This window comes from Vulpes vulpes, unplaced genomic scaffold, assembly GCF_048418805.1.
Source record: "Vulpes vulpes isolate BD-2025 unplaced genomic scaffold, VulVul3 u000000703, whole genome shotgun sequence".
NCBI lineage: Eukaryota > Metazoa > Chordata > Mammalia > Carnivora > Canidae > Vulpes > Vulpes vulpes.
Window position 1 is genome coordinate 1,164,547 of NW_027325743.1, and position 23,751 is coordinate 1,188,297.

The 23,751-nt window shown below is 45.3% G+C and overlaps 1 protein-coding gene across 7 annotated transcripts in view; it reads right to left on the reverse strand.

Annotated features, from left to right (window-relative positions):
* The window catches only part of LOC140596733 (IQ motif and ubiquitin-like domain-containing protein), a 136,933-nt gene extending 120,409 nt beyond the window's left edge, over window positions 1–16,524 (reverse strand). Inside the window, exons 1-8 of one of the 7 annotated variants that reach the window (XM_072745226.1) lie at window positions 15,546–15,761; window positions 14,660–15,085; window positions 12,595–12,648; window positions 11,459–11,892; window positions 8,739–8,873; window positions 5,529–5,690; window positions 5,270–5,442; window positions 4,328–4,483 (exon numbers count right to left, since the gene is read on the reverse strand). In XM_072745226.1, coding sequence (XP_072601327.1) covers window positions 4,328–4,483; window positions 5,270–5,442; window positions 5,529–5,690; window positions 8,739–8,873; window positions 11,459–11,888 — 1,056 coding nt within the window. In that variant the 5' untranslated portion in view covers window positions 11,889–11,892; window positions 12,595–12,648; window positions 14,660–15,085; window positions 15,546–15,761. Of the gene's footprint in view, window positions 1–4,327; window positions 4,484–5,269; window positions 5,443–5,528; window positions 5,691–8,738; window positions 8,874–11,458; window positions 11,893–12,594; window positions 12,649–14,659; window positions 15,086–15,545; window positions 15,763–16,353 lie in introns of those variants that run through there. The other 6 variants (XM_072745230.1, XM_072745225.1, XM_072745224.1 and 3 more) reach the window with 6 other exon arrangements.
* Between the last annotated feature and the right edge of the window lie 7,227 nt (window positions 16,525–23,751).

Here is a 23,751-nt window from a genome sequence, read left to right on the forward strand (position 1 = left end):
AATAAAATCTTTTTAAAAAACTAAATTCTCACAGTGGTACTCATAATGTGGCCTACAATTCTACTGTTGGCCTAGACTGCTTCTTACCTTTTTAACAGGATACAATTGTCCTCAGGAACCCTGCACCACAATGTAAATCACATTATTTAATCTGGTTACTTTTTTTCTCACAGGAAGACTTTTCAATGAGAGGAGCACTGCATTGACATAGTCTGGCACAGATTCCGTAACTTTTCATACACTTGTACTTGTGTTGCACTAGCCTAAAAGGCTTGAGTCTTTGTCATCATCAAGGGCTGCTTCTGTTCAAATGATGCCCTGAGCTAGAGACCCAGCAAAGCTGAGTCATAATCCAAGAGGACCCTTAACACTGAGTCTGAATCAGCCAGAAACACCCAGCACGGAAGAAGGAGGATTGCTAGTCAGCGCTACTTCTTTCTTCACTAATAAGCGGTCTTTTCCATTTCAACTGCCAAGTGTTAAAACTACGCAATTCAGTTGAGCACCTTCGGGTAGGAAGAAACTAAGTAGGTATTCTTTAAGCTTAACCCAATCCAGAAGCTATTCAGTAAAGAATTCAAGACACACAATTTGACACATGGCATGCTCTCAACTGTGCTCTATACGTGTGGGAAAATGAGAGGAAATATGCCAGCCAGTCCAATAATATGAGAGCATTACTTTTTATCAAATTTCTGTTTCAACTTCACCCTTAACCAAATTGTCCTGGTTGGTTTCCCCTCCTTCAAGTTAATGAGTCCTGTTGCATGGGTTGTGGTTTCTCTGGCTTCCTCACGGAGGCAGGTTCCTCAGGACACAATCAAGTCAAAGCACAGGGCTGCTGAGAGTGATCTTGGCAGGTGGTGAAAGTACGGTAGTTGTTATATGCGTGATCTCGTAACAAATGAACTGGGGCATGGAGGGAAGCCTTCGTGTTCTTGGGCTCCTTGACCTCCAAACTACCAGCCCAGCCTACCTCCTCCAGACCCTTAACGCCTGCACTAGCTGCGGTGTTCAGCTGACTTTCCAAGCATCACACACGAAATGGACAGGGAATGCCTGTAAATCTTATTCCAATTGTAAAAATCCTGTCATGTCCTGTCAAAATAAGTCCTTGAAAATTCTATCTGGGCCTGGGGACAGGACTACCAGATCAGAAAAGTCAAAGTCTCAGCAAACACTCTGTCCAGAATGATAAAACTGGACAAAATTGTATTTAAAAAATAGCCATTTCAGGATTCTGGAAATTGACCAAAGCCACACATCAAATAAATGTTTATTGAAAAAAATTACTAAACTTCAAGTAGGAACACTGACAGTCTGTGGCATTTCAACTTAGGGTTGCTCTCATAGCCTCCTTCCCCTAATCCCTGGCTTCATCTGTGTCTACTTTCAGGCCGCTAAATTGATTTAAGGTAAGGCAAGGAAAAAACTCCATATTCCCTGAGCAATGTCACAAACAACAGTAAACTCAATCCAAAAAACCAAAAAGAAACAACAACAACAAAAAAATGGCCAGCAACTCAGCCGTAAGGGTCTTCCAGAGCAAGCAACAGACAGGTGAGTGGCCAGAAATTAATCAGGGACATCAGGAAAGTGAGACAGCCGTAGGGAGCCACCATAACCTCCCCAGCATGCCTGGTAGCCTGGGCGGAACACAGGTACAGGGTAAACACATACTAGGAGCAAGCAGAAAAGGCCCCCCCTTCAATATCCCAGGCTAACCGTGAGGCCTTGTGCAGAACAAATACAAGAAAACCCAGCAGAAAGTAAAAGCCAAGATGAACAGAAACTCAACTTGTCTGAACTTTGAATGCATCCTCCAATCCACACATGAGTCCATTAGCAAAAGTGGAAGCTTTACTAGATCAAGGGACTTGAACACAGCCTCTGATCAGTCACTACCTAACCATTATGCTTTGCTAAACCAGGGACAACCCTTAGGAAGCCAGACTTACGAATAGGAAGACAACAACCAAAAAAAAAAAAAAAAAAAAAAAAAAATTGAGTGGAGACATCAATGGCTACCTTCTGTGCTAGAGACAGACTCTCTAAAGCAGATTTCAGCAATGACACTGTTGATACTTTGGACCAGATAATCATCTGTTGCAGTGGGGGTGGAGTTTTTATGCTTACAGGATGTTTGGCAGCATCCTTGTCCTCTACTCATTAAAGTACAGTAGCACCTCCCCCAAGTCATCATAATCAAAAATGTCTGCACCAATGTAAATGTTGCTATTAAGCACATGAAAAGATATTCAATATCATTAGCCATCAGGGTATAGAAATCAAAACCACAATGAGACGACCCTTCACACTCACTAGGAGAGCTATAATGAAAAACACAGAAATAACAAGTATTGATGAGGATGTGAAGATACTGGAATCCTCATATCCTGCTCGTGGGACATAAAATGGTGCAGCTGCTCTGGAAAACAGTCTGGTAGTTCTTTAAAATGGTCTCAAGAGAAATGAAAACATATGTCCACATGAAAATGTCCATCAACCCATAAACAGACAACATACAGTATATGCATTGGCATGGATACAATATATACCTAATTGAGTATATTCAATGGAATATTATTCTGCAATATAATAGAATGAAGTATTGATACATGTCACAACACGGATGAGTCTTGAAAACATTATGCTATGTTTAAAAATATTTATTTTTATTTTTATTATTTTTTAAAAGATTTTATTTATTTATGATAGACATAGAGAGAGGCAGAGGCACAGGCAGAGGGAGAGGGAGAGGCAGGCTCCATGCCGGGAGCCCGACATGGGACTCGATCCCGGGACTCCAGGATCGCGCCCTGGGCCAAAGGCAGGCGCTAAACTGCTGAGCCACCCAGGGATCCCCAAAAATATATATTTTTAAAAGCCTATCACAAAAAACTACATATTGTATGATTCCACGTATATGAAATATCCAGAATAGTTAAACTGATAGAGGCAGAAAGTGGATTAGTGGTCTCCCAAGGCAGAAAACATTGGATGGAAATAGGGACTGACTGCTGGTGGGTCCAGGAATTTTTTCTGGGGATGATGACAATGTTCTAAAATGTTGTGTAACTGTTTCTATAGTAAAAAAAAAAAATCATTAAATTGTATACTTTTTAAAAAAGCATATATTTTATTGAAAATAAAAGTTTTAAATGGAATAAAAACAAAAGAATTAAAATGGTACATTAGAAAATACCTATGTAACATAAAAGAAGACAGTAAAGGAAAAAGAGAGGATGAGAGAGACATCTGACATAGAGAAAACAAGTAGCAAGTGTTTGATACCATCCAATCTTATCAATAATAACATTAAAACAAATGTATTAGACATTCCAATCACAAAGTAGAGATTATTAGACTGCATAAAAAGATAAGATCCAATTATACGCTGTCTATAAAACACACATTCTAGATTAAGACTCAAAATAGGTTGAAAGTAAAAGGATAGAAAAAGACCATGCAAACAATAACATAAAGAAGTTGGAGGAGCTATATATTAATATATATCAAAGAAAGCAGACTTTAGTATCCTGTTGCTCTCAATTACTCTGGAAAGCTCCGTAGGTGACTCTACTATACCAAGGATTAAGGCCAAGGTAAAGAGAAGACAAAGCTAATAATGGCCAGAGGTAACACACAAATCCCTGGGGCTCTGCAAGCATAAGGAAAGGACTAGGAGCATTTAGAGTTCTGGTTCCTTTTACTGAGGGGAAAATGGAGATAAAACCTGCCTTTAATACCTGTGAAACATAACTCACACTGATAAAGACTCTCTCCTTGACCAAACTCTGATCAAGCTCCTCTGAGCAGTTTCTCAATTAGGCTTCAACTCTTGGCTTCTGTGATCATCTCCGCATTGTTTGATTTTCCCCAAGTCCTGCTAAGTCAAGTTTAAGGAGAATCCCTCCCTCATTTGATCAGGTTCCTCATCTTAAAACATATCCCCCCAGATGATGCCTAACCACTCAGTGAAAGACCCTGTTAGAATGCTTTACTCTCCCCTTACTCCTGATGTTTTAGTAATTTTCCACCATTGACCCGTACCCTACCCCTTGGCTATAAATTCCCACTTTTCCTTATATTTAGAGTTGAACCCAATCTCTCTTCCCTTCCACAAAACTCCACTGTACTAGCCCCTCTTAAATAAAGTCTTCCTTATCATCTTTAACATGTGTTATGAATAATTTTTTCTTTAAGAACACTCATGTGGGTTGTTTTATAAGCTGGTGTGGCTTAAGAAAACACATGTAGACACGCACAGAACAACTGGCTCATTTATTTCATTTTTAGTATTTACTCATAATAAACATTCTCTTACCACCTGTAATCTTTGAGCGTGGTATTCTGCTGCTGAAAAATATTTTCCTGGTATCACCAGTTTATCAGTCATATTTGATACATACACACCAATTTTAGTCATCTGTGTGGATGTTGTATTTGTAGTTTGTTGGAGCTTTTTTCTCAGAAAAACTGTCTAAAATAAAAACATAAACATTTATTTAAATATCCACAATATAGACATATCAGTGAGTAAAGAGTACATTTTCCTGTGTTCTTAATTTTCTGTTATTATATGAATTACCATATAATTCCTTGGAAGATTTTAATTTATTTTTTTAAGTTTTTATTTGAATTCCAGTTAGTTAACATACAGTGTAATATTAGTTTCAGGTGTACAATATAGTGAATGAACACTTTTATACATGACCCGGTGCTCATCATGACAAGGTGCTCATCATGACAAGTGTACTCTGTAATCTCAATCACCTATTTACCTATTCCCTTCACTCCCTTCCCAAATTGTCAATTTGTTCTTTATAGTTAAGTCTGTTTTTTTGATTTGCCTCTTTCTCTGTCTCTCTCTTTTGTTTCCTAAATTCTACATAGGAATGAAATCTACATAAGAATGAATGGTATTGGGCAGCCCCGGTGGCGCAGTGGTTTAGCCGCCTGCAGCCTGGGGTGTGATCCTGGAGACCCCAAATCGAGTCCTGAGTCCCACATCGGGCTTCCTGCAGGGAGCCTGCTTCTCCCTCCTCCTGTGTCTCTGCCTCTCTCTCTCTCTGAATAAATACATAATTTTTTTAAAAAAAGAATGAATGGTATTTGTCTTTCTCTGACTGGCTTATTTTGCTTAGCTAATATGCTCTAGCACCATCCAAATCATTGCAAATGGGGAAAATTTCCATTTTAGAGAGGTACACAGAACATTTGTTGATTTGCAGTTTGAAAAACCTACATAGAAAAATAAAAATATTACCTGGGTATCTCTACAAAATACATTGTCTTTTTCAGGAATCTTTTTAGGTACAGTTTGTGTTCCAGCATTATGATATTCTATTCCTGTTATTTTATGTCTGAATCCACCAAGAAATGGTTTGTGAAAGTCAGATTTAATAATCTCAACAGGTACCTCCTGGTACTGAGCAATGCCTAAGGAGGTAAAACCAAGATTGAATGAAAGTTCACCTACAAAGGGACTCTAAAATACTTTATCTAAAAGACATCAAATAACTAACCAGTTTGTACTTTGACAGTTATGATTTGAGAGGCATCAGTTAATCCATGTATTCTTTTGATTGGAAATTGATCCGGATCTGTAGAAAAGATTTCTACCTGTACAATATCCTGTGGCTTAGCTCCATATTGCAGTAGAGTCTCATTATTTTTAAGAATCCTTCCTAAAAATGACATGAAATTAGAAGAAGAAGCATTCGTAGAAGTATGGCAAAGAAATAACTATACATACTAATTTCAAGGGGATGGAAAATGTCAAAGATGATTATATAATAAACACATATAGTTTAAGTACTGAATAGAATATTGATGATGTTCATTCCTTGCTGTAATGTTAGTACAGAAAACTCCACAATGGGAAAAGTTAAGATGCAAGAATTCAGCATTATAAGCTACAACTCTCGTAGGATTTCTCATCAGAAATACAAATACATAATAACCATGAAACTCCGTAACTATTTAAAAACAAAAACAAAAAAAAACCCATATTCTATGAGCAAAATCATATTCTAGACATTGACTCTCCAAAAAATCTGTGTGTTATATGTAAACACAGGACGTATCTTTATCAGGGAAAATTTGATTTTCATACCCATCCCTCTCTCCAGTACAGAAAAGCATATACTCAGAGTTGCATCGTTCCCCTTCTGTTCCTATAGTCAGAAACTCATATAAAGAAATTCATGAAAAAGTGGGGTTAAGCCTCAGGTCTGTGCTGGAAAAAGTGTACATCACTCTATTTTTATGTTATTTTTTGTCTTTTTTTAGTTCTATCTCCTTTTATTGGTTTATTCTATAAATTGACCCAAATTTTACTTCTCTATTTTAAGGAATAAAAAATATGCATAATGCTAATGGCTGCTGTTTTGATAGAATCTATATCACTCTTCCAATGCATGGTCTTCCTAAATTACAATTAAGAATTTAAACATAGCAAAGGTTTTGTTACCCTCCTTCTTAGAAATAATATCAGATACCGCAGCCTACTTTAGCTATGTTTAAGAAAGCACAAAGTTCCTTGAGTTTCAATTTCACATCCCAAATTCTTAACTTAAAAAATTAATATGAATATTATATGGACTTTGTGATAGGTTGAATAATGGCTCCAGAATATATCCATGTCCTAATCCCCAGAACTTATTCCAAATGCCCTTAGATAGGATGGAAGGGAGATTTGACTACAGAGGAGAAGATGATAAACCAGAAGCAGAGAGAGATTTGAAGATGCTCTGCTGCTTGCTTTACAGATGGGGGAAGGGGCCATGCAAGGTGTACAACTCTAGGAGCTGGAGAAGACAAGGAGCAGATTCTCCCCAGGACCCCCAGAGGAGGAACAGCCCTGCCCACAGGTTGGCTTCATTTGAGTGAAACTGGCCTACAATTGCCGGCACTCGGGACTCTAAGAGGAATCACGCGTTACTACACTTGTGGTTAATTTTTACAACAGCCACAGGAAACTAATACAGACGCCCAGAACCCTCTTCACTCCTCTGGCTTGTGTAGTAGGCTTAGTCCCACCAAATTTGAACTCCAATTCGCGGACGAGAAGAAAGCACCTATGTTAGAGGGAAGCTGACACAGAATCCGCTCTTTTACTGTCGTGGCTCACGTAAGCCCGGTACCCAGTGGAGATGCCGCCACTTACAATACAGCGAATGAAGGTCATGAAGTACAAAGAACAGTCTCAGATACCACTGGCTAGTTACTCCATTCTCAAAGTGCTCTTTCTTCTCCAATTTGGAACTTCATCTTATAGTTAATGCCAAGCAGTTTCAAATATCCTTTTTGGAGTCATACGTATATTTAAGTTCAGACCCTGTCACTCATTAGCTGCGTGAATTTGTACAACTTTCTCAAGCTTCAGTTTCCTTCCTTCAAAAAAAAAGTTAATAAAATACCTACCTCAAAGGGTTATTGTGTGGACTGAATGATAATGTGATAATGACGCAAAATATCTTGTAGATGGACTAGCACATGGTAAGTCTTAATAAATTAACCATCGTGATTGTTATTACTAGTAATTATTTAAATGTTCGTGTTGTTTCCCTATCCAAGCTTTAATAGTCAGTTGTTTGAATGCATGAGCATCTTAATTTGTAGCACATTCATTATAATAGTTTTTTAAAAATAATTTTGAAATTGAACTTATTGTTTTTTCTTTGATTTGATGAGGAATTTAATAGGTAAGGCTTACCCTCTTTTTAGTGTTTAGGATTTTCCCACAAAAAAGTATTGTTATCTCCATGGAAACCTTTTTTGTGTGTGGCATTTTATAAGTTAAGAGCAAAACTTTTTAAACTAAAATATTAGCCTCTGTGCAGACATATTCTATAGAAACATTTATTTAGCCATGTTGCTCTCACTCCCTCTATCACAGTTACAAATACCAAGTCCTCTCATGACATAAGGCTACAATAAAGTGGGTTACTCAGTATTGCCCACAAAATATAAATAAACTTGAACATCATAGGATTGTGAATTGACCTTAGTGTATAAAGTCTGACAGATAAACCATTTTTAGTCCTCTTCTTATTCTCATTCCTCATCTACTTCTCTCAACCTCATTGCCTCCCAGTCCTCACAGAGAATCTACTTCTAGCCACTCTAAACTTATCACTTCCCCAAAGTTCCAGATTTTCTCACCCCTTTGGGACTAAGCACAAGCATTATCACTTTCATTAAATGAAGCTTTTTAGAATCTCCCACTTTCCTTCCTCTCTGTTCTCAGAGTGTTTTGTGCTTATCTCCATTAAAAAACATTTACACATTATGTGGTAACTATTGCATACATTGTCTTTCTGACTAGTCTATAAACAATTTGAGAACAAAGATTTTGTTTCATGTTTCTTTACATCTTCAGTTCTTAGCTAAGTATTTAGAACAAATATATACTCAATAGGGGGCAGCCCGGGTGGCTCAGTGGTTTGGCGCTGCCTTCAGCCCAGGGCGTGACCCCGGGGTCCTGGGAATGAGTCCCATGTCAGGCCCTGCATGGAGCCTGCTTCTCCCTCTGCCTGTGTCTCTGCCTCTCTGTCTCTCATGAATAAATAAAATATATATATAGCCTCAATAAAAATGTGTCAAATGAATGCAGAATCACAATATAATGTTCCAACAGAAGATAACAATATATTTTAACAAATCAAAGATCTTGATTATTTACTGGTAAAGCTAAAGAAGTCTTGGTAGGTTTTGTTAGCTTCCAAACTTACCTGCATATCTTATCTGCAGTATATTGGATGGAATAAGTAATTGGTATGAAAAATGATCCTTGAGGTATTTTACAATGGTGTCTATTTTAAAAGGCATTATAATTTCCTGGCCCACAGGAAAAAGCACAACTTTTACTGTAGATAAAAAGAGAAAAGAATCATAGTCAAAAGCAAGGGTCAGCAACCTACAGTCCATAAACAGAGAATTATGGGACAATTTTTAATAATATTGAAGGCAGATTGCCCCTGCCATGTTCCCCTACTGCACCTCCATGATAAGAGTTACATTTTAATATCTACAGGAAATGACATTCAGATTTTATTTTGCAGATTAATCCAGAATCTCAATAATTAGCATCAGTGGTCAACACCTGCACCCCAACTCCAGCTTAAAGTTCAGATCCTTTTTCCATTCTCTGCTATGGGTATCAGTGCACATTTAGAATTAACTCTTCAGTCAGAATAGCACAAGAAATAGGAAAACTAAACTGCTTTTAAAGATTCCCAATATTTGGTGTTAATTGGTACTAATCTGGTATTGGCATCTAGTATTATATTCTCAGATATAAATACGGGAACAGCTCAGAAAATCAAGCATTTTTGTGTACTGAGTACTGGAACAGGAGACCCTGAGACCTACAAGGTGTCCCTGAACTTATGATGTGCACACTTTGGTTACATATCGATAGCATGCATCAGTAAATCAGTGCATACTCATCAAGTTAAGAAAATCCAATAGAGGGGGATTCCTGGGTGGCTCAGTGGTTTAGTGCCTGCCTTCGGCCTGGGGTATGATCCTGGGGTCCTGGGATCAAGTCCCATATCAGGCTCCCTGCAGGGAGCCTGCTCTCCCTCTGCCTGTGTCTCTGTCTCTCTCTCTCTCTCTCTCTCTCTCTCATGAATAAATAAATACAGTCTTTTTTTAAAAAAAAAAAAAAAGAAAATCCAATAGAGAAATTTTCAAAGTAAAAGATCTCTAAATCCATTCTTCTTTCCATAATTGATTTATGTCTACAGTTACTAAAATGAGAAACAGAAAAAACACTCTTAATTACAAATATTTAGAATAACTACACACTAATCTACTTTTCACAAAAATAGGCATTACGTGGCTCACTAGCCATTCTATAAAATAGCAATTCAAGACACTTACATATTAATAATAAAAACTTTTCAAAAGTTTAATATAATGGGGTAAACTTTCTTCTCTTACATCTACTGACTTTAAGTTTTAATGGAGAAGATCAATAAGTAAGATGGAGGGCAGAGTACAAACTGTAGGCTGAAAAAGTTTTATATATTTCTAGATGCCTGACACATAACAATTTCCATAAAGCTAAATGAGACTTTTATCAATAATCTCAGAATGAAATTTAACCAGGCACTGTTGATGCTAAGGTTCTTTGAGATTGTTAAAATTTACTTTCACAGCTATCAACAAAGAAAACACTTTCATAGATGTTAAGTCATCAGAAGGCTATTCTAGTTGTTTTATGGATTCAAAATTCTATGGTTAATATATTTTAACATTTTCATAACAGTGACTTCCTAAGCTCTGGGAAAGGGAGGTGTATGAATTTGTGAGCCTCAAAAAGTACAGGACTAAGACAACTTTATTCTAATCCCTAAGTATTTGTTATAAACTACTATCCGGCAATCACAGAAATACCAAAAAATGGAGCCCACGGGCGCCTGGCTGGCTCAGTCAGTACAGCATGTGATTCTTGATCTCGGGGTTGTGAGTTTGAGCCCCATGTTGGGTACAGAGGTTACTTTAAAAAACAAATAAACAAATGGAGACCAAATTTATAGTGAATAGTGAAAACAAGGGATAACAGCTTCAGTTAGGTATAATAGGGCTTAATTAATTTCTTCTCCTTCCTTCTCATTCTTCTCTTGTATGGATACACCACACAATGGTAAACTACTCCACTGGATTCAAAAGCTACATTTCATCAGCCAAACAAGCTGCTGTTATTATTGTTAAAAGATGGCCCCATATTCACCACCCTATGGATGAAAAATTTCAAAACTTATGGACAAGAGAGAGAAGTAGCAGTCCGTTAATCAGCCAACTAAGCTGGTTCTAGATGTAACCACTTTCTTGCTGCTCCACTTTGGCTTTTTTATCAACAATGTAGTGGTAACTCCTACACGCCATGAATCTTATGCCTTTAAAATTAAACAATATAAAAATAAAATAAAATAAACAACAATTCAAGACAACAATTTTTCTGAAGCTAAATATAAAGTTAACACTAAGAAAAATTGTGGAAATATATATAAGTAACAAGATATGAGGAATGAACTCTGGATATGAAACTAAGAAATCTGGAGTCAAGTTCCCTTCCAACTCTATCTAGCTACGAACAAGTAATTCCAAAGAGGTATGCAAAAGAACGACAATTGTACTCAAGAATTTGCCCATTTTACCAGGTCCCTAAACATTTTAAAAACCTACTTTATTTAGGAAAGATGGATCAATATCAACTTAAAATGTAATGGTGTTCATCTATTCAGGGAAAACAGATACTATAGAATAGAGTACCTTCACACTTAATTAAGAGATTAAGTGGTAGTGGCTACAGAGGTTTGGTGGGTGAAGGGAAGGAAAAGTACGCAATATCAAATATAAAACAAATCTTCAAGCAAAATAAATTTGAAAAAGCAACCATTCTTCAAAACGAGGAAAAGAGATTCCTGTCTTCCCTAAGTAATACCTGTTGCTAAAGGATCTTTCATCGATGCTTTCAGAGATTCCTTTATCGCCTTTATCTTATCCAGAAATGCCAGAGATCCAGCATGTGAAAACTGTTTGGCTGACTGCACTGCATTGTCATGTTTAGTGAACTTGTGCTTTACAGAATTTCTTCGAGAGTATGAAACTCGTTTGGGGAACAAAACTTCTTCCATGAGTTGTTCTTCATCTTCTGGCTCCTTGTTCAAGAAGCTCTGGTCATTTTCCTCTTTAACATGTGTTGTGTGGCCTTCACTGGATGGTGTGACTTCAGATTCACTGCCTTCTGCTTGACCTGACTCTGGAAGCTCCTCCGAGGAAACTGGAACATTGATAGTCTCAAAAGCATCATCATTTTCTTCTGACGCAGTAACAGCATTCTGAGCACCAAATTCTTCTTCCCGATCAGACATTTTTCTGAACCAAAAAAATATATGTATTTATTAGACATAAAAAATTCTTACACCAAATATCAAATTCAGTGCTGGTGTACAGTGATGTTCATAACATACTGCAATGTTGCTCACTACTTTCTTTTAAATACTGATTATTTTAGTAATGGCATTAGGTAAAAGCACCGGGGAATTTTTAATAAAAACACCATGAAAAGTAAAAATATCATTAAACGAGAACCTCAAAACACAATAAATTTGAGAAAAATCTACTGTCAAGAATATATTGAAAAATATTTTAAAATATATTGTCACCGCTTCCCTATCCAATGAACAATGCCTTGTGAAAGGGCTTATTTGAAAAGCTTTCTTTTTGAATACAGACTAACACAGGACTTTTATTTCTGGTATTACAACCGATCAGAAGCTGTAAGGGATCTGCCAGCGACCCAGCAACCACACCCTGGATGGTACGCACTCTTTGTAGTAGGTTTGTTCTCACAAACTGTAGCAAGTCTCCAATGACTTTTGTTTCCCACAACAATCAAGTGTGGGTTGATTTTGGAGCTGACTAGGGCCCGAGGTACAGCAATCTAGAGCTCTGGCTTGGGAGACTGTGACAGCACCCAGGACCTGGGGCCCGAGTGGGCTCGGGCAGCCAAGGGCCAGGCTGCAAGGGTAGCAGCGGGATCAGAGCTCTGAGGAGCCAGTACATCAGGGAGCCTACCTGTAGAAACTGGCAGCCAGCAAGGGAGGATGGAAGTGGCCTGGAGGTGTATTTCTGTGGCAAGAGCAGGGCGGATTAAAATTTGGAACAGTAGTGAAGTGGGAAAGCTGTGTTTGGGGCTAACACATTAAGCACAAATCTTTACATAGAAAAAAAAAAAAACCTTAGTGAAGTTCTCTAGCTTTCCTCAAATATGGAATATCTGGAATAAGAATATATATTTGTTGAATTCAATGAATATAGCACTATAATTGAAGAGAGAATTGGGAAACTAAAAGATAAATAAAATGATTTGATATACAATGCAGCAAACAGATAAGGATATGAAAAATATGAGAGATTAAGGGCCATGCAAAAGAGAAAAAGTCTAGCATATCTATTGCTAAGTATATCTTTCTGTGAGCTCGGAATGGTTTTATACTTTTAAAATAAAAAAATAACAATGAATATGCAGCAGAGACTGTATGTGGCCTGAGAAGCCCTTTCCAGAAAAAGTCTGTCAGCCCCTGATCTAATTAATAGATGTCAAATCTGAATCACAGAGGAAACAAAAAGATAAGTGAGAGAAAATATTTTTAAAGTAACGGTTGAGAATTTTACAAAAGTCTTTTTTAGTATATGTGCTGCCAAAGCGAGCACAAGAATTTTACAAAACTGATGAAAAGTATGGATCCAAAGATCCAAGAAGCATAACATAAACATACACCCAATGGTATAAGTATAAATAAATCAAACCCATATGACTGTAATTACATTACAGAATAACAAAGAGAAGGTCTGGAAAGCACACAGTGAAAAAGGACATACCACCTACTGCTTTGGATTAATTGCTAATATTAATACAAAGGAAAGAAAAGCAAAATCACTGCAGATTTCTCATCCGAAATATAGAAGCCAAGGTAACAATGAACTAATTAAAAGATGATAGCTATCAACCTAGAATTGTGCATAGAGCAAAATTCTCTTTCAAGATAGAAAATAGAAATATTTATACATAGTTACCACAAAGATATCTGCTCTAAAGAAAGTTCTAAAGGATATACTTGAAGGAAGAGGAAAATGGGGTCAACAGAACTTTGAAGTGCAAAAGAAAAGGTAAACAAATAAATTATAAGCATACGGGTTAACCCGAACAAATACTGTCAACAGAATAGTAGTAGAAAATTGAAGTATTAGACAATAAGAATATATGACTGGGAAGGGAAAGATCAGAGTGAACTGTTGTCAAATTCTTATACTTTTTACAAAATTGAGGGATAGGATACTTAACCCTAGACTTTGTTAAATTAAAAGCATAGCTGAATTTCTAGTACGGCCAATTGAAAAACTGAAATAAAGTTCTACACTTCCAAAACAATAAAAAAAAAAAAAAAAATGTGAGATGAGAAAAAAAAACTGAATAAAAACTCAATTTTTAAAAAGTTCAAGAAACTTCTTTAGGTTCTCACACACCCGAAATTTTCCTTTTGGTTATTTTCTCCCATTAACAGGGCTTAATGGCCTGATTAGAGAGAGAGTATCATAAAGAAGCCCGGACTCCCAGCAACATGCTCCTCCCCCCCCCCCCCCCCCCCCCCCGGAGAGGCTGAGGTAACGCTTTTGTTTCTCTCTGGTGGGTCACCTTCCCTGCACAACGGCCAAGATGTCATCTTCTAAAACAGCAACAAAATCAAGAATGTCTGCTCTTCAAACAACATGAGTAGAAGAATAAAAAGACAAACCACAGCCTGGTAGACAATTTTTTGCGAAGCTCGTATCTGATCAAGGACTTGTACCTGGAATATACAGGAAACTCTCAAATTTCAGTGAGAAAATGAAATGAGTTTTACTAGAAATGAGTAAAACAGGGGCACCCGGTGGCTCAGTGGTTGAGCGTCTGCCTCGGGCCCAGGGCGTGACCCCGGGAGTCCTGGCATCAAGTCCTGCATCGGGCCCACCTCTCCCTCTGCCTGTGTCTCTGCCTCTCTCTCTGTCTCTGTCTCTCATGAATAAATAAACAAAATCTTAAAAAAATAAAAATAAAAACGAGTAGAATATTTAACAAGTGAGTCAACAAGGAGCATACACAGCCTGGAGAGGCACGAGAGCGGTGCGGCACCTGCGCCGGGCCAGGCTCGAGGCGCGCCTGAAGAGAACCGCCCCTGACCACCCGGGGCAGTCGCCTCAGCCGCCTCCGTCCAGCCCTGAGCCGAGAACAGGCGCAGGAAGAGGTGCTCAGTACCCGCAGCTGTGATAGAAACGCGACTGTGGCGGCACGTCCGTAGGGACTGGACCGTCCCAACCGCATCGGGGCTGGTAGTGGAAGACGCGGGGGCTCACACCGGGAAGGCGGAAGCGGCAACCGGGCCAGCGTCTGAAGTAAGTGTCCGTTTTCCTGTGGAGTCACACACACGTCACCTGGCAGTCTGTGTGCCCTGATGCGGTGAAGAGCTACGTTCACACCGAATTTGCTTGCGAAAGTACACGAAGCCCCTGTGCTCAGTCTCGAACCCTGCAAACAAATGTTCCTCGGTGGAGGCACGACCCACTACTAGGAGACAGGAAGGGGCCGACGGCCGACCCTGCGGCTCAGCCCCGTACGCGAGGGCTCCCCGCCCGCCCGCAGCGGCCCGGTCACCGCCAACGCGGCGCCTCCGCCAGCAGGAGCCCCCGGGCGCGGCGCGGAGGGGGAGGGGGAGGGGGAGGGCGGGCTGAGCCGGGGCTGGGCCGGGGCTGGGCCGGGGGCCCCGGGGCTTCGCTGCTCACTGCGCCGCCGCTCCGGGTGGCATCATCCTTCCGTGGACCGTTCAGACGTGGACGCCTGAGACTTTAAGAGTTGCTCAGCAGGGAAGACAGCCCCGGTGATGACCACACGGCCCTGCCCCTTCACCTCCCAGGCACGGTCCCCGACGGGCCTACGAGGCCGGCGTCACTGCTCCGGGGGACCCAGTCCTGCCTGGGGCCAAACAAACCTGTTGCATCTTTAAGTTTTTTAGGAGGCTCGGACACGAGCGTGGGGAGCGGAGGGTGCCACGGAGGACGCTGTTCTGAAGCCGCCCATTTGCCACCCGGGGCCGTCGCCCTGGGCGCCCGCGGTGTCCTGCCGCCCGACCGGGTCAGCACGCGTGCGGCTTCCTTCCCACCACCCGGCAGACTCGGGGCGCCGGGAGACGAGGCGCCACGGCCCCGCCCGGCCCCGCCCACAGCCCTCCCGCCGTCGCGGCCCCGCCCACAGCCCGCCCCGGCCCCGCCCACAGCCCGCCCCGGCCCCGCCCACAGCCCTCCCGCCGTCGCGGCCCCGCCCACGGCCCCGCCCACGGCCCCGCCCACAACTCTCCCCGGCCCCGCCCATCCCAGAGCATCTCGGGGCTCCAGGTCTGAGCCGCCGTGAGGAGAGCAGGGAACGTCGTGCAGGTGTGACCCCGATACAGGCTGCGAACCCCTGCGGTCACTATCTGAGCACGCGGGGTACGGGGTGCGGCCCCCTCAGCGCTGCCAGGAGCCGCCCGATGCCCCCCGCACGGCGGCCTGAGTCTGCGCCCCGGCTCCGCCCCCCGCCCAGGCCCCGCCCACGGCCCCGCCCACAGCCCTTCCCGGCCCCGCCCACCGCACGCTGCCGCTCCGAGCCCCACATCGCAGAAACAGCCAGAGACGGACAACAGAGCTTTGCACGGACTGAAGCGAAGGTGGAGCTTCGTCCCGCGGCCAGGCAGCCCCGACCCCGCGGCCAGGCCGGTCTGCGGAGGGGCCAGGAGAGGCAGCCAGAACCTGTCCTCCCACCTGACCGAGGGACGCAGCCACCGGGTCGCTGAGGTTTCGGGGGAGCCGCGTCCGCACGGGCCCCGCCGCTTTCTCTGATGCTCGCCGCATCCTAGCAACGGCCGTGCCGCCGGCGCCGGTCCCGCGAGAAGAGGCGGCGCTCCCGCGGGATGAAGGCTGCGGAGAGGGGCGTGGCCGGGGCCCGGGGGCGGGGCTAAGAGCGGGGCCAGGGTGGGGCGGGGCTAGGGGCGGAGCCTAGCGTCGGAGCTGGAGCTGGGGGAGTCCAAGGGCGGGGCTAGCTTTGGGACGGACCTAGGGGCGGGACGGAGCTAGGTGGAGCCTAGAGGCGGGGCTGGAGCTAGGGGCGGGGCAGACCTAGGTGGAGCGCAGGGGCGGGGCAGAGGCTAGGGGCGGGGCAGACCGCGGGGCGGGGCGGGGCGGAGCTGGGGGCGGGGCGGGGGCGGGGCCGGGGGCGGGGCCGAGAGGGAAAGCCGGGGGCGGGGTCTGGTGCTGGGCACCCAGATCCCAGAGTGAATGCGGCGCTACCGTCCAAACTCCCTCATACACTGTGCGAGGGCACAGTTCTCAGAACCAAACGCTGACAGCAGTTTGGTTTATAGATCTAAAAAATCAGGATTGGTGAAAACACAGAGTGAGAGTGAAAACCTTGACAGAGGAGAACATAGTCCAAGGCGTTAGGTGCCACTTGGCTTATGTTCAAATTAGAACTTGGCTCTTAGCTTCCTGGCAGCCTAAGAGAAAGGGGAGACAGGGGCTATTTCCTCTTCTAAATCAGGAGAAGCAAAGGTTTTGTTAATCACGGAATCATCTTATATTTATTTTTCCATTGCTATAAATTCTGCAAATTAGGGTTTTTAAAGAAGCACGTTTATTGGGGGAAAGGATGAATTCTGCTCCTCTTGCAAATATATTGGTAACTATCATGTATTTTCATTTTCATTAGTTTCCATGAGTCTTTTTTAATTGTCTAATTTGCTGGTTGACCCTCTTCCTTTAGTGGGATGCCCAAACACTGAGTTTCTTCCAAATTTCTTCTTCTGATTGAGTTGTAGTTTCAAAGCATTGTGGTCTGAAAATATGCAGGGCACAATCCCAATCTTATGGTATCAATTGAGACCTGATTTGTGACCCAGTATGTGGTCTATTCTGGAGAAAGTTCCATGTGCCCTTGGGAAGAATGTGTATTCAGTTGGGTTCGGATGGAACGTTCTGTATATATCTGTGAAATTCATCTGGTCCAGTGTATCATTTAAAGCCCTGGTTTCCGTGTTGATGTTCTGCTTAGAATATCCCTCATTGGCTGAGAGTGCCATGTGGAAGTCTACTATTAGTGTATTATTATAAAGTATCTCTTTACTTTGGTTATTAATTGATTGACGGACTTGGCGGGTCCCACATTAGGGGCATAAATATTCATAATTTTTAGTTCTTCTTGTGGAACAGATCCTTTAAGTACGATATAGTGTCCCTCTTCATCTGTTACTAGAGTCTTTGGTATAAACCCTAATTTATCTGATATTAGGATTGCTACCCCAGCTGTCTTTTGAGACCATTTGGAAGGTAAAGGAGGCTCCACCCCTTCGTTTTCAGGCTGGAATTGTCCTTAGGTCTGAAAGAGTCTGTTTAGCTTGTGTTCTCCTCTATGATATTAATGGATTCTTCTCTCACATTTAGATCTTTCATCCATTTTGAGTTCACCTTTGTGTCTGGTGTAAGAGAATGGTCCAGTTTCATTCTTCTGCACGTGGCTGTCCAATTTTCCCAGCACCATTTATTGAAGAGACTATCCTTTTTCCAGTGTATATTCTTTCCTACTTTGTTGAATATTAGTTGACCATAGAGATCAAGGCCCATTTCTGGATTCTCTTTTCTGTTCCATTGATCTATTTGTCTGTTTTTGTGCCAGTACCGCAGTGTCTTGGTGATCACAGCTTTGTAGTACAACTTGAAATCTGGCATTCTGATGCCCCCAGCTCTGGTTTTCTTTTTCAATATTTCCCTGGCTATTCGGGGTCTTTCCGATTCCACACAAATATTTTTTTAAGATTTTGTTTATTTATTCATGAGAAAGTGAGAGAGAGACAGAGAGAGAGGCAGAGACACAGGCAGAGGGAGAAGCAGGCTCCATGCAGGGAGCGACGTGGGACTCAATCCCAGGTCTTCAGGATCATGCCCTGGGCCGAAGATGGTGCTAAACCATTGAGCCACTAGGGCTCCCCCATACAAATCTTAAGATGATTTGTTTCAGCTCTGAAGAAAGTCCACGGTAGGGATCCCTGGGTGGCTCAGCGGCTTAGCGCCTGCCTTTGGCCCAGGGTGTGATCCTGGAGTCCCAGGATCAAGTCCTGTGTCGGGCTCCCTGCATGGAGCCTGCTTCTCCCTCTGCCTGTGTCTCTGCCTCTCTCTCTCTATGTTTATCATGAATAAATAAATAAAATCTTTAAAAAAAAAGAAAGAAAATTGTGGGCGACCGCGGACTAGCTGGAGTAACTGAACCAAACCAGGCCCGGACTTGCGTCCCTCATTCACTCAAAAGGCTCGGGAGCCTAAAGGGTAAATAGTTGGTAGACGCTTGAGACAGGGCTTGAGAAATGGTTCTCAGGGCTCGCTTGTACGTGATCGCCCACATTACACAATAGATACAACTTATACTGACCTGGTCATAAATGTAAATAAGGGTCTGTCTGTCCTTGCTGGTCTGTTTACCAAACCTAATATTCCTTTGAAGTATGCACATCTGGAGCAACAAGCTTATCTATTTACCAAGGTCTTCTGGCACCTGGGAGTCTGTCTTGCATGCTGAGAAAGGGGAACTTTGGAGGGTTTCACAAACCTGCTAAAAATAAACACCTTCTTGGCTTTGTTTTGCTCATGCTATAAAATGTTGTAAAACCTTGAATAAAGCTGGAACTGCTTGGACATCATCCACAGTGTCCCTCCTGTCCCCATCTCTTTACTTTTGTTTTCCTCATCCCCTTATCCTCAGGACCCTGATCGTGTTGCTGCAGCGCATGCAACAGAAAGTCCATGGTATTTTGATTGGGATTGAATTAAATGAGTTAATTGCCGGGGTAGCATTGACACTTTCACAATATTAATTTGTCCAATCCATGAGCACGGAATGTTTTTCCATCTCTTTGTGTCTTCCTCAATTTCTTTCACAAGTATTCTATAGTTGTTAGGGTACAGATCCTTTACCTCTTTGGTTAGGTTTATTCCTAGGTATCTTATGCTTTTGGGTGCAATTTTACATGGGATTGACTCCTTAATTTCCCTTTCTTCACTCTCATTGTCTCAGGGTAGAGAAATGCCACTGACTTCTGGGCATTGATTGTGTATCCTGCCACACTGCCGAATTGCTGTATGAGTTCTAGCAATTCCTGGGGTGGAGTCTTTTGGGTTTTCTATGGACAGTGTCATGTCATCTGTGAAGAGGGAGAGTTTGACTTCTTATTTGCCAATTTGAATGCCTTTTATTTCTTTTTTTTTTCTTTTATTTCTTTTTGTTGCCTGATTGCTGAGGCTCGTACTTCTAGTACAATGTTGAATAGCAGTGGTGAGAGTGGACATCCCTGTCTTGTTCCTGATCTTAGGGGAAAGGCTCCCAGTGCTTCCCCATTGAGAATGATGTTTGCTGTGGGCTTTTCGCTATGGCTTTTAAGATGTTGAGGAATGTTCCCTCTATCCCTACACTCTGAAGAGTTTTGATCAGGAATGGATGCTGTATTTTGTCAAACGCTTTCTCTGCATCCCTTGAGAGGATCATAAGGTTTTGTTTTGTTTTGTTTTGTTTTAGGATCATAAGGTTCTTGTTTCTTCTCTTATTGCTGTGATCTATCACGTTGATTGTTTTATCAATGTTGGACCAACCTTGCATCCTGGGGATAAATCCCATTTGGTTGTGGTGAATAATCCACTCAATATACTGTTGACCCTATTGACTACCATCTTGGTGAGAATTTTTGCATCCGGGTTCATCAGGGATGCTGGTCTGTAATTCTCCTCTATGGTGGGGTCTTTGTCTAATTTTGAGATAAGGTAATGCCGGCCTCTTAAGATTGGAGGTGTTCATGCTCTTTATACCTTCAAAACAGCTTCACTAGAATAGGTATTATTTCTTTTTTAAACTTTTGATAGAATTCGCCTGAGAAGCCAGTTGTCCCTGTCTTTTATGTCTCCGGAGTTTGATGATGACTGCATCACGTTCTAACCTGGATATTGGTCCGTTAAGGTTCTCTGTCATCTCATATCGCAGTTTTGGAAATTTGTGGTGAGGGTAAGGGTGGTGGTTAGGCTTAGAGGAAGGGGTTAGGGGTTCGGGGTTAGGGTTCGGGTTCAGGTTCGGATTGGGGCTCGGGTTAGGGTTCTGGTTCCGGTTTGGGATTAGGGTTCAGGATTGGGTTCAGGTTCGGGCTTGGTTTAGGGTTCAGATTCAGGTTAGGGTTCGGTTAGGGTTCAGGTTCGGGTTCAGGGTTGGGGTTAGGGGTTTGAGTTTGGGTTCGGGGTTAGGGGTCGGGTTAGGGGTTCGGGTTTCGGTTAGAGTTCGGGTTTGGGTTCCAGTTCAGTTTAGAATTTGGGTTCGGGTTTGGGTTCAGGGTTTGGGGTTAGGGTTACGGTTAGAGTTCGAGATAGGGTTCGGGATAGGGTTTGAGTTCGGGATAGGGTTTAGGGTTTAGGGTTCGGTTTCAGGATAAGGCTTGGGTCCAGGTTTGGGATAGGGTTTAGGGTTAGGGTTCGGGTTCCGGTTCAGGTTAGGGTTCCAGTTCTGGTTCAGGTTAGGGTTAGGGTATGGGTTAGGGAATGGGTTGGGGTACTGGTTATGGTATGGATTAGGGTACGGGTTAGGATACGGGTTTATGGTACAGGTTAGGGTACGGGTTAGAGGTTAGGGTAGGGTGAGGGTACAGGTTAGGGTATGGGTTAGGGTATGAGTTAGGATACGGTTTTTTGTACCCCATTTTTTGTCTTCAAGCCCACCATGTCTGGGGTGGCACCTGCCTGCACGTCTGAACCGTGCACCATCCTGCAGCTGGACACGTTGCACCGGGAGGGTGGGGAGGGAGTTCCATCGCTGGGGGGGAGGTTTGACGATGGCCTGGCCGGGAGGGGGTCCGGGTGGCTCAGGCTGGGTGACTGGGCCCGGGGAGGCTGGCTCCTCCACCCTGGGCGGTGGCTCAGAGGCCGGAGAAGGGAGGAGAGGCCCGGGCGCCGGGGACACTGGCTCCAGGCCCAGGGGCCTCGTGGGGAACTCCTCAGGTCCCGCTGGAAAGAGGCCGACGGGGTCAGCGTCTCCAGCAGGCTGTGTGTCCCCCGCTGGGGGCCCCGGGGGTCCTCACAGCTCCCGCGTGGCCCCCCGGCCTGACCCTGTGCTCAGCCCCCCACACTGCTGCCCGGGCCCTGCAGTGGGTACCCGCCCGCCCAGCCCTGGCCTGGGGTCCCCGAGGCTGGAGCAGAAGAGGAGAGCCCCAGAGATGAGGACGGGGGCCCCGGGGGCTCTGTCCCCTGTGGGCGGCCCCAGCAGGCCGAGTCGGGAGGGGCCGGGGCCCTGAGCCCACCTGGCGGGGGCAGGTCGCACCGCATCCTGCGGAGCTGGGTCATGGAGGCCCGAAGGTGTCTCAGCACGGCCTCGTCCTCCAGGGCCCAGGGCTGGGCCAGAGAGTCCTGGAGGAACTCCCGGAGCCCTTCCAGGGGCAGCTTCAGGAGGCGCTCTGGGTGGTGGGCGAGAGTCAGACCCAGAGGGCCCCGCCCTGGGGCCCCCGGGGCCCCCAGGCCAGCGGCTGGGGTCCCGCTGTGCCCAGGAGCGCCGCGGGCAGTGCGCTGGCCGGGGTGGCCCCTGCCCGCTGCTCCACTCGGGGAGCCCCGCTGCACCCGCCTGCCCCGCCGTCCCCCCGCCCCAGGTCTGGGTGCTGCTCAGAGCCCAGGGTCACCGCCCCTGCCCCCCGCCCCCGGCACACCTGGGCTCCCGGGGGCTCACTTACTCCTGTGCACCTTGAGGATGGTGTAGGCCATGGCCGTGAGCACCCTCTCCCCATCCAACACGTAGGCATCCCACAGCTTCAGGGTGAGCGAGAAGGGGGTCTAGGGGGACGGCGGGGTGGGAGGAGCGGCCTGAGCAGGGCCCCTGGGGGGCTCGGCTAGGGCTAGGCTAGGCCTGCCATCTGGCCCCCGGCTGCCTGCGACGAGGCCCCGCAGCGCCCCCCCCCCGCCCCCCGCCCCCCGCCCCCCGCCTCCCCGTGCGTGCCCTCCTCCCAGGGAGATCAGGGACTCCCGGCCGCTCCGGGTTCCGACCCCGGCCAGCACCTCCCGCACCCCTGGGGGCACAGACTCTGCCTGCACTTGACGACACCACGCCTCGAGAGGACCCCAGGCTGGCCGCCCGATGGGCCGAGGGCCCGTCCACACCCCGGGCTGACCCTGTCCCATGGGACCTGGAGGAGCCAGGAAGGCACAAGGCGCCCCCGCGGACCGCGGCTCTGGGTCTGGGGTGCGTTCCTGGCAGCCCGTGCAGCGCTGGGACGGGGGACTGGGGAGACACCCGGGGATGTCCTGGGGGACGCGGTGCAGACAGCTGGCCCCAGCCCCCCCCATGTCCTGCCCGGGGCCCAGGACGGGCTCTCACATTGGCCTCGCGGGGGCTGGGGCCGGGCAGCTCCTTGTCCCTGGAAGGCAAGAGACGCAGAGCCCTGAGGCCCCGGCCCCCCAGCCCCCCCCCCCCCGTCTGCACCCAGGTGCAGCCCTCGGCAGTGCAGGTGACGGCAGCAGGATGCCGGGCGGAGGGCCGGGGCTGCTCCGATCAGGCCCGTGGCCCGCAGTCCTGCCAATTCAGAGCATTTCTTCCGGAGCCACCTAGACAGGGCCGTGTGTGCACATGTCACCATCCTCACCCTGCTTGTGCCGTGAGACGACCAAGTGTCTGTGCGGTGACCCGGCGCTCGGCTCCCACGGACCTCCTGTCTGCGTGTCGGGAGGGGGCCGCGGTGACCGGAGCCACAGCGGTGGGGTGGACAGAGCAGCCTCCGTGGGAAGGGTGTTGGTGTGGTCAGGCCCCACGAGCAGGGCGTAGGTGTCCTCGCACACGGCGCACACTCAGCGGGCCGCCCCAGGGACCCCGGCCCTGCCTTGGGGCCCTCGTGCCGCACACGGTGGCGTGGAATTCCTGCTCACGCTGGAGACAAAGCGAGTGTGTGTGTCAGAACCTGAGCTGTTGATTCACGCCTCTGAGCAACTCCTTTGACTTTTTCCCTAGATCTTCAGCAATTAAGGAGTTTTTTTCGAAGCCCAAGTACAACCACATTTTGAAGCCAGAAGACTGTCTGTCTGAACCGTGCACCATCCTGCAGCTGGACACGAGAACCGTGCAGATCGCTGACCTGGAGGTGAGAGCCCCGGAGGCTAAGT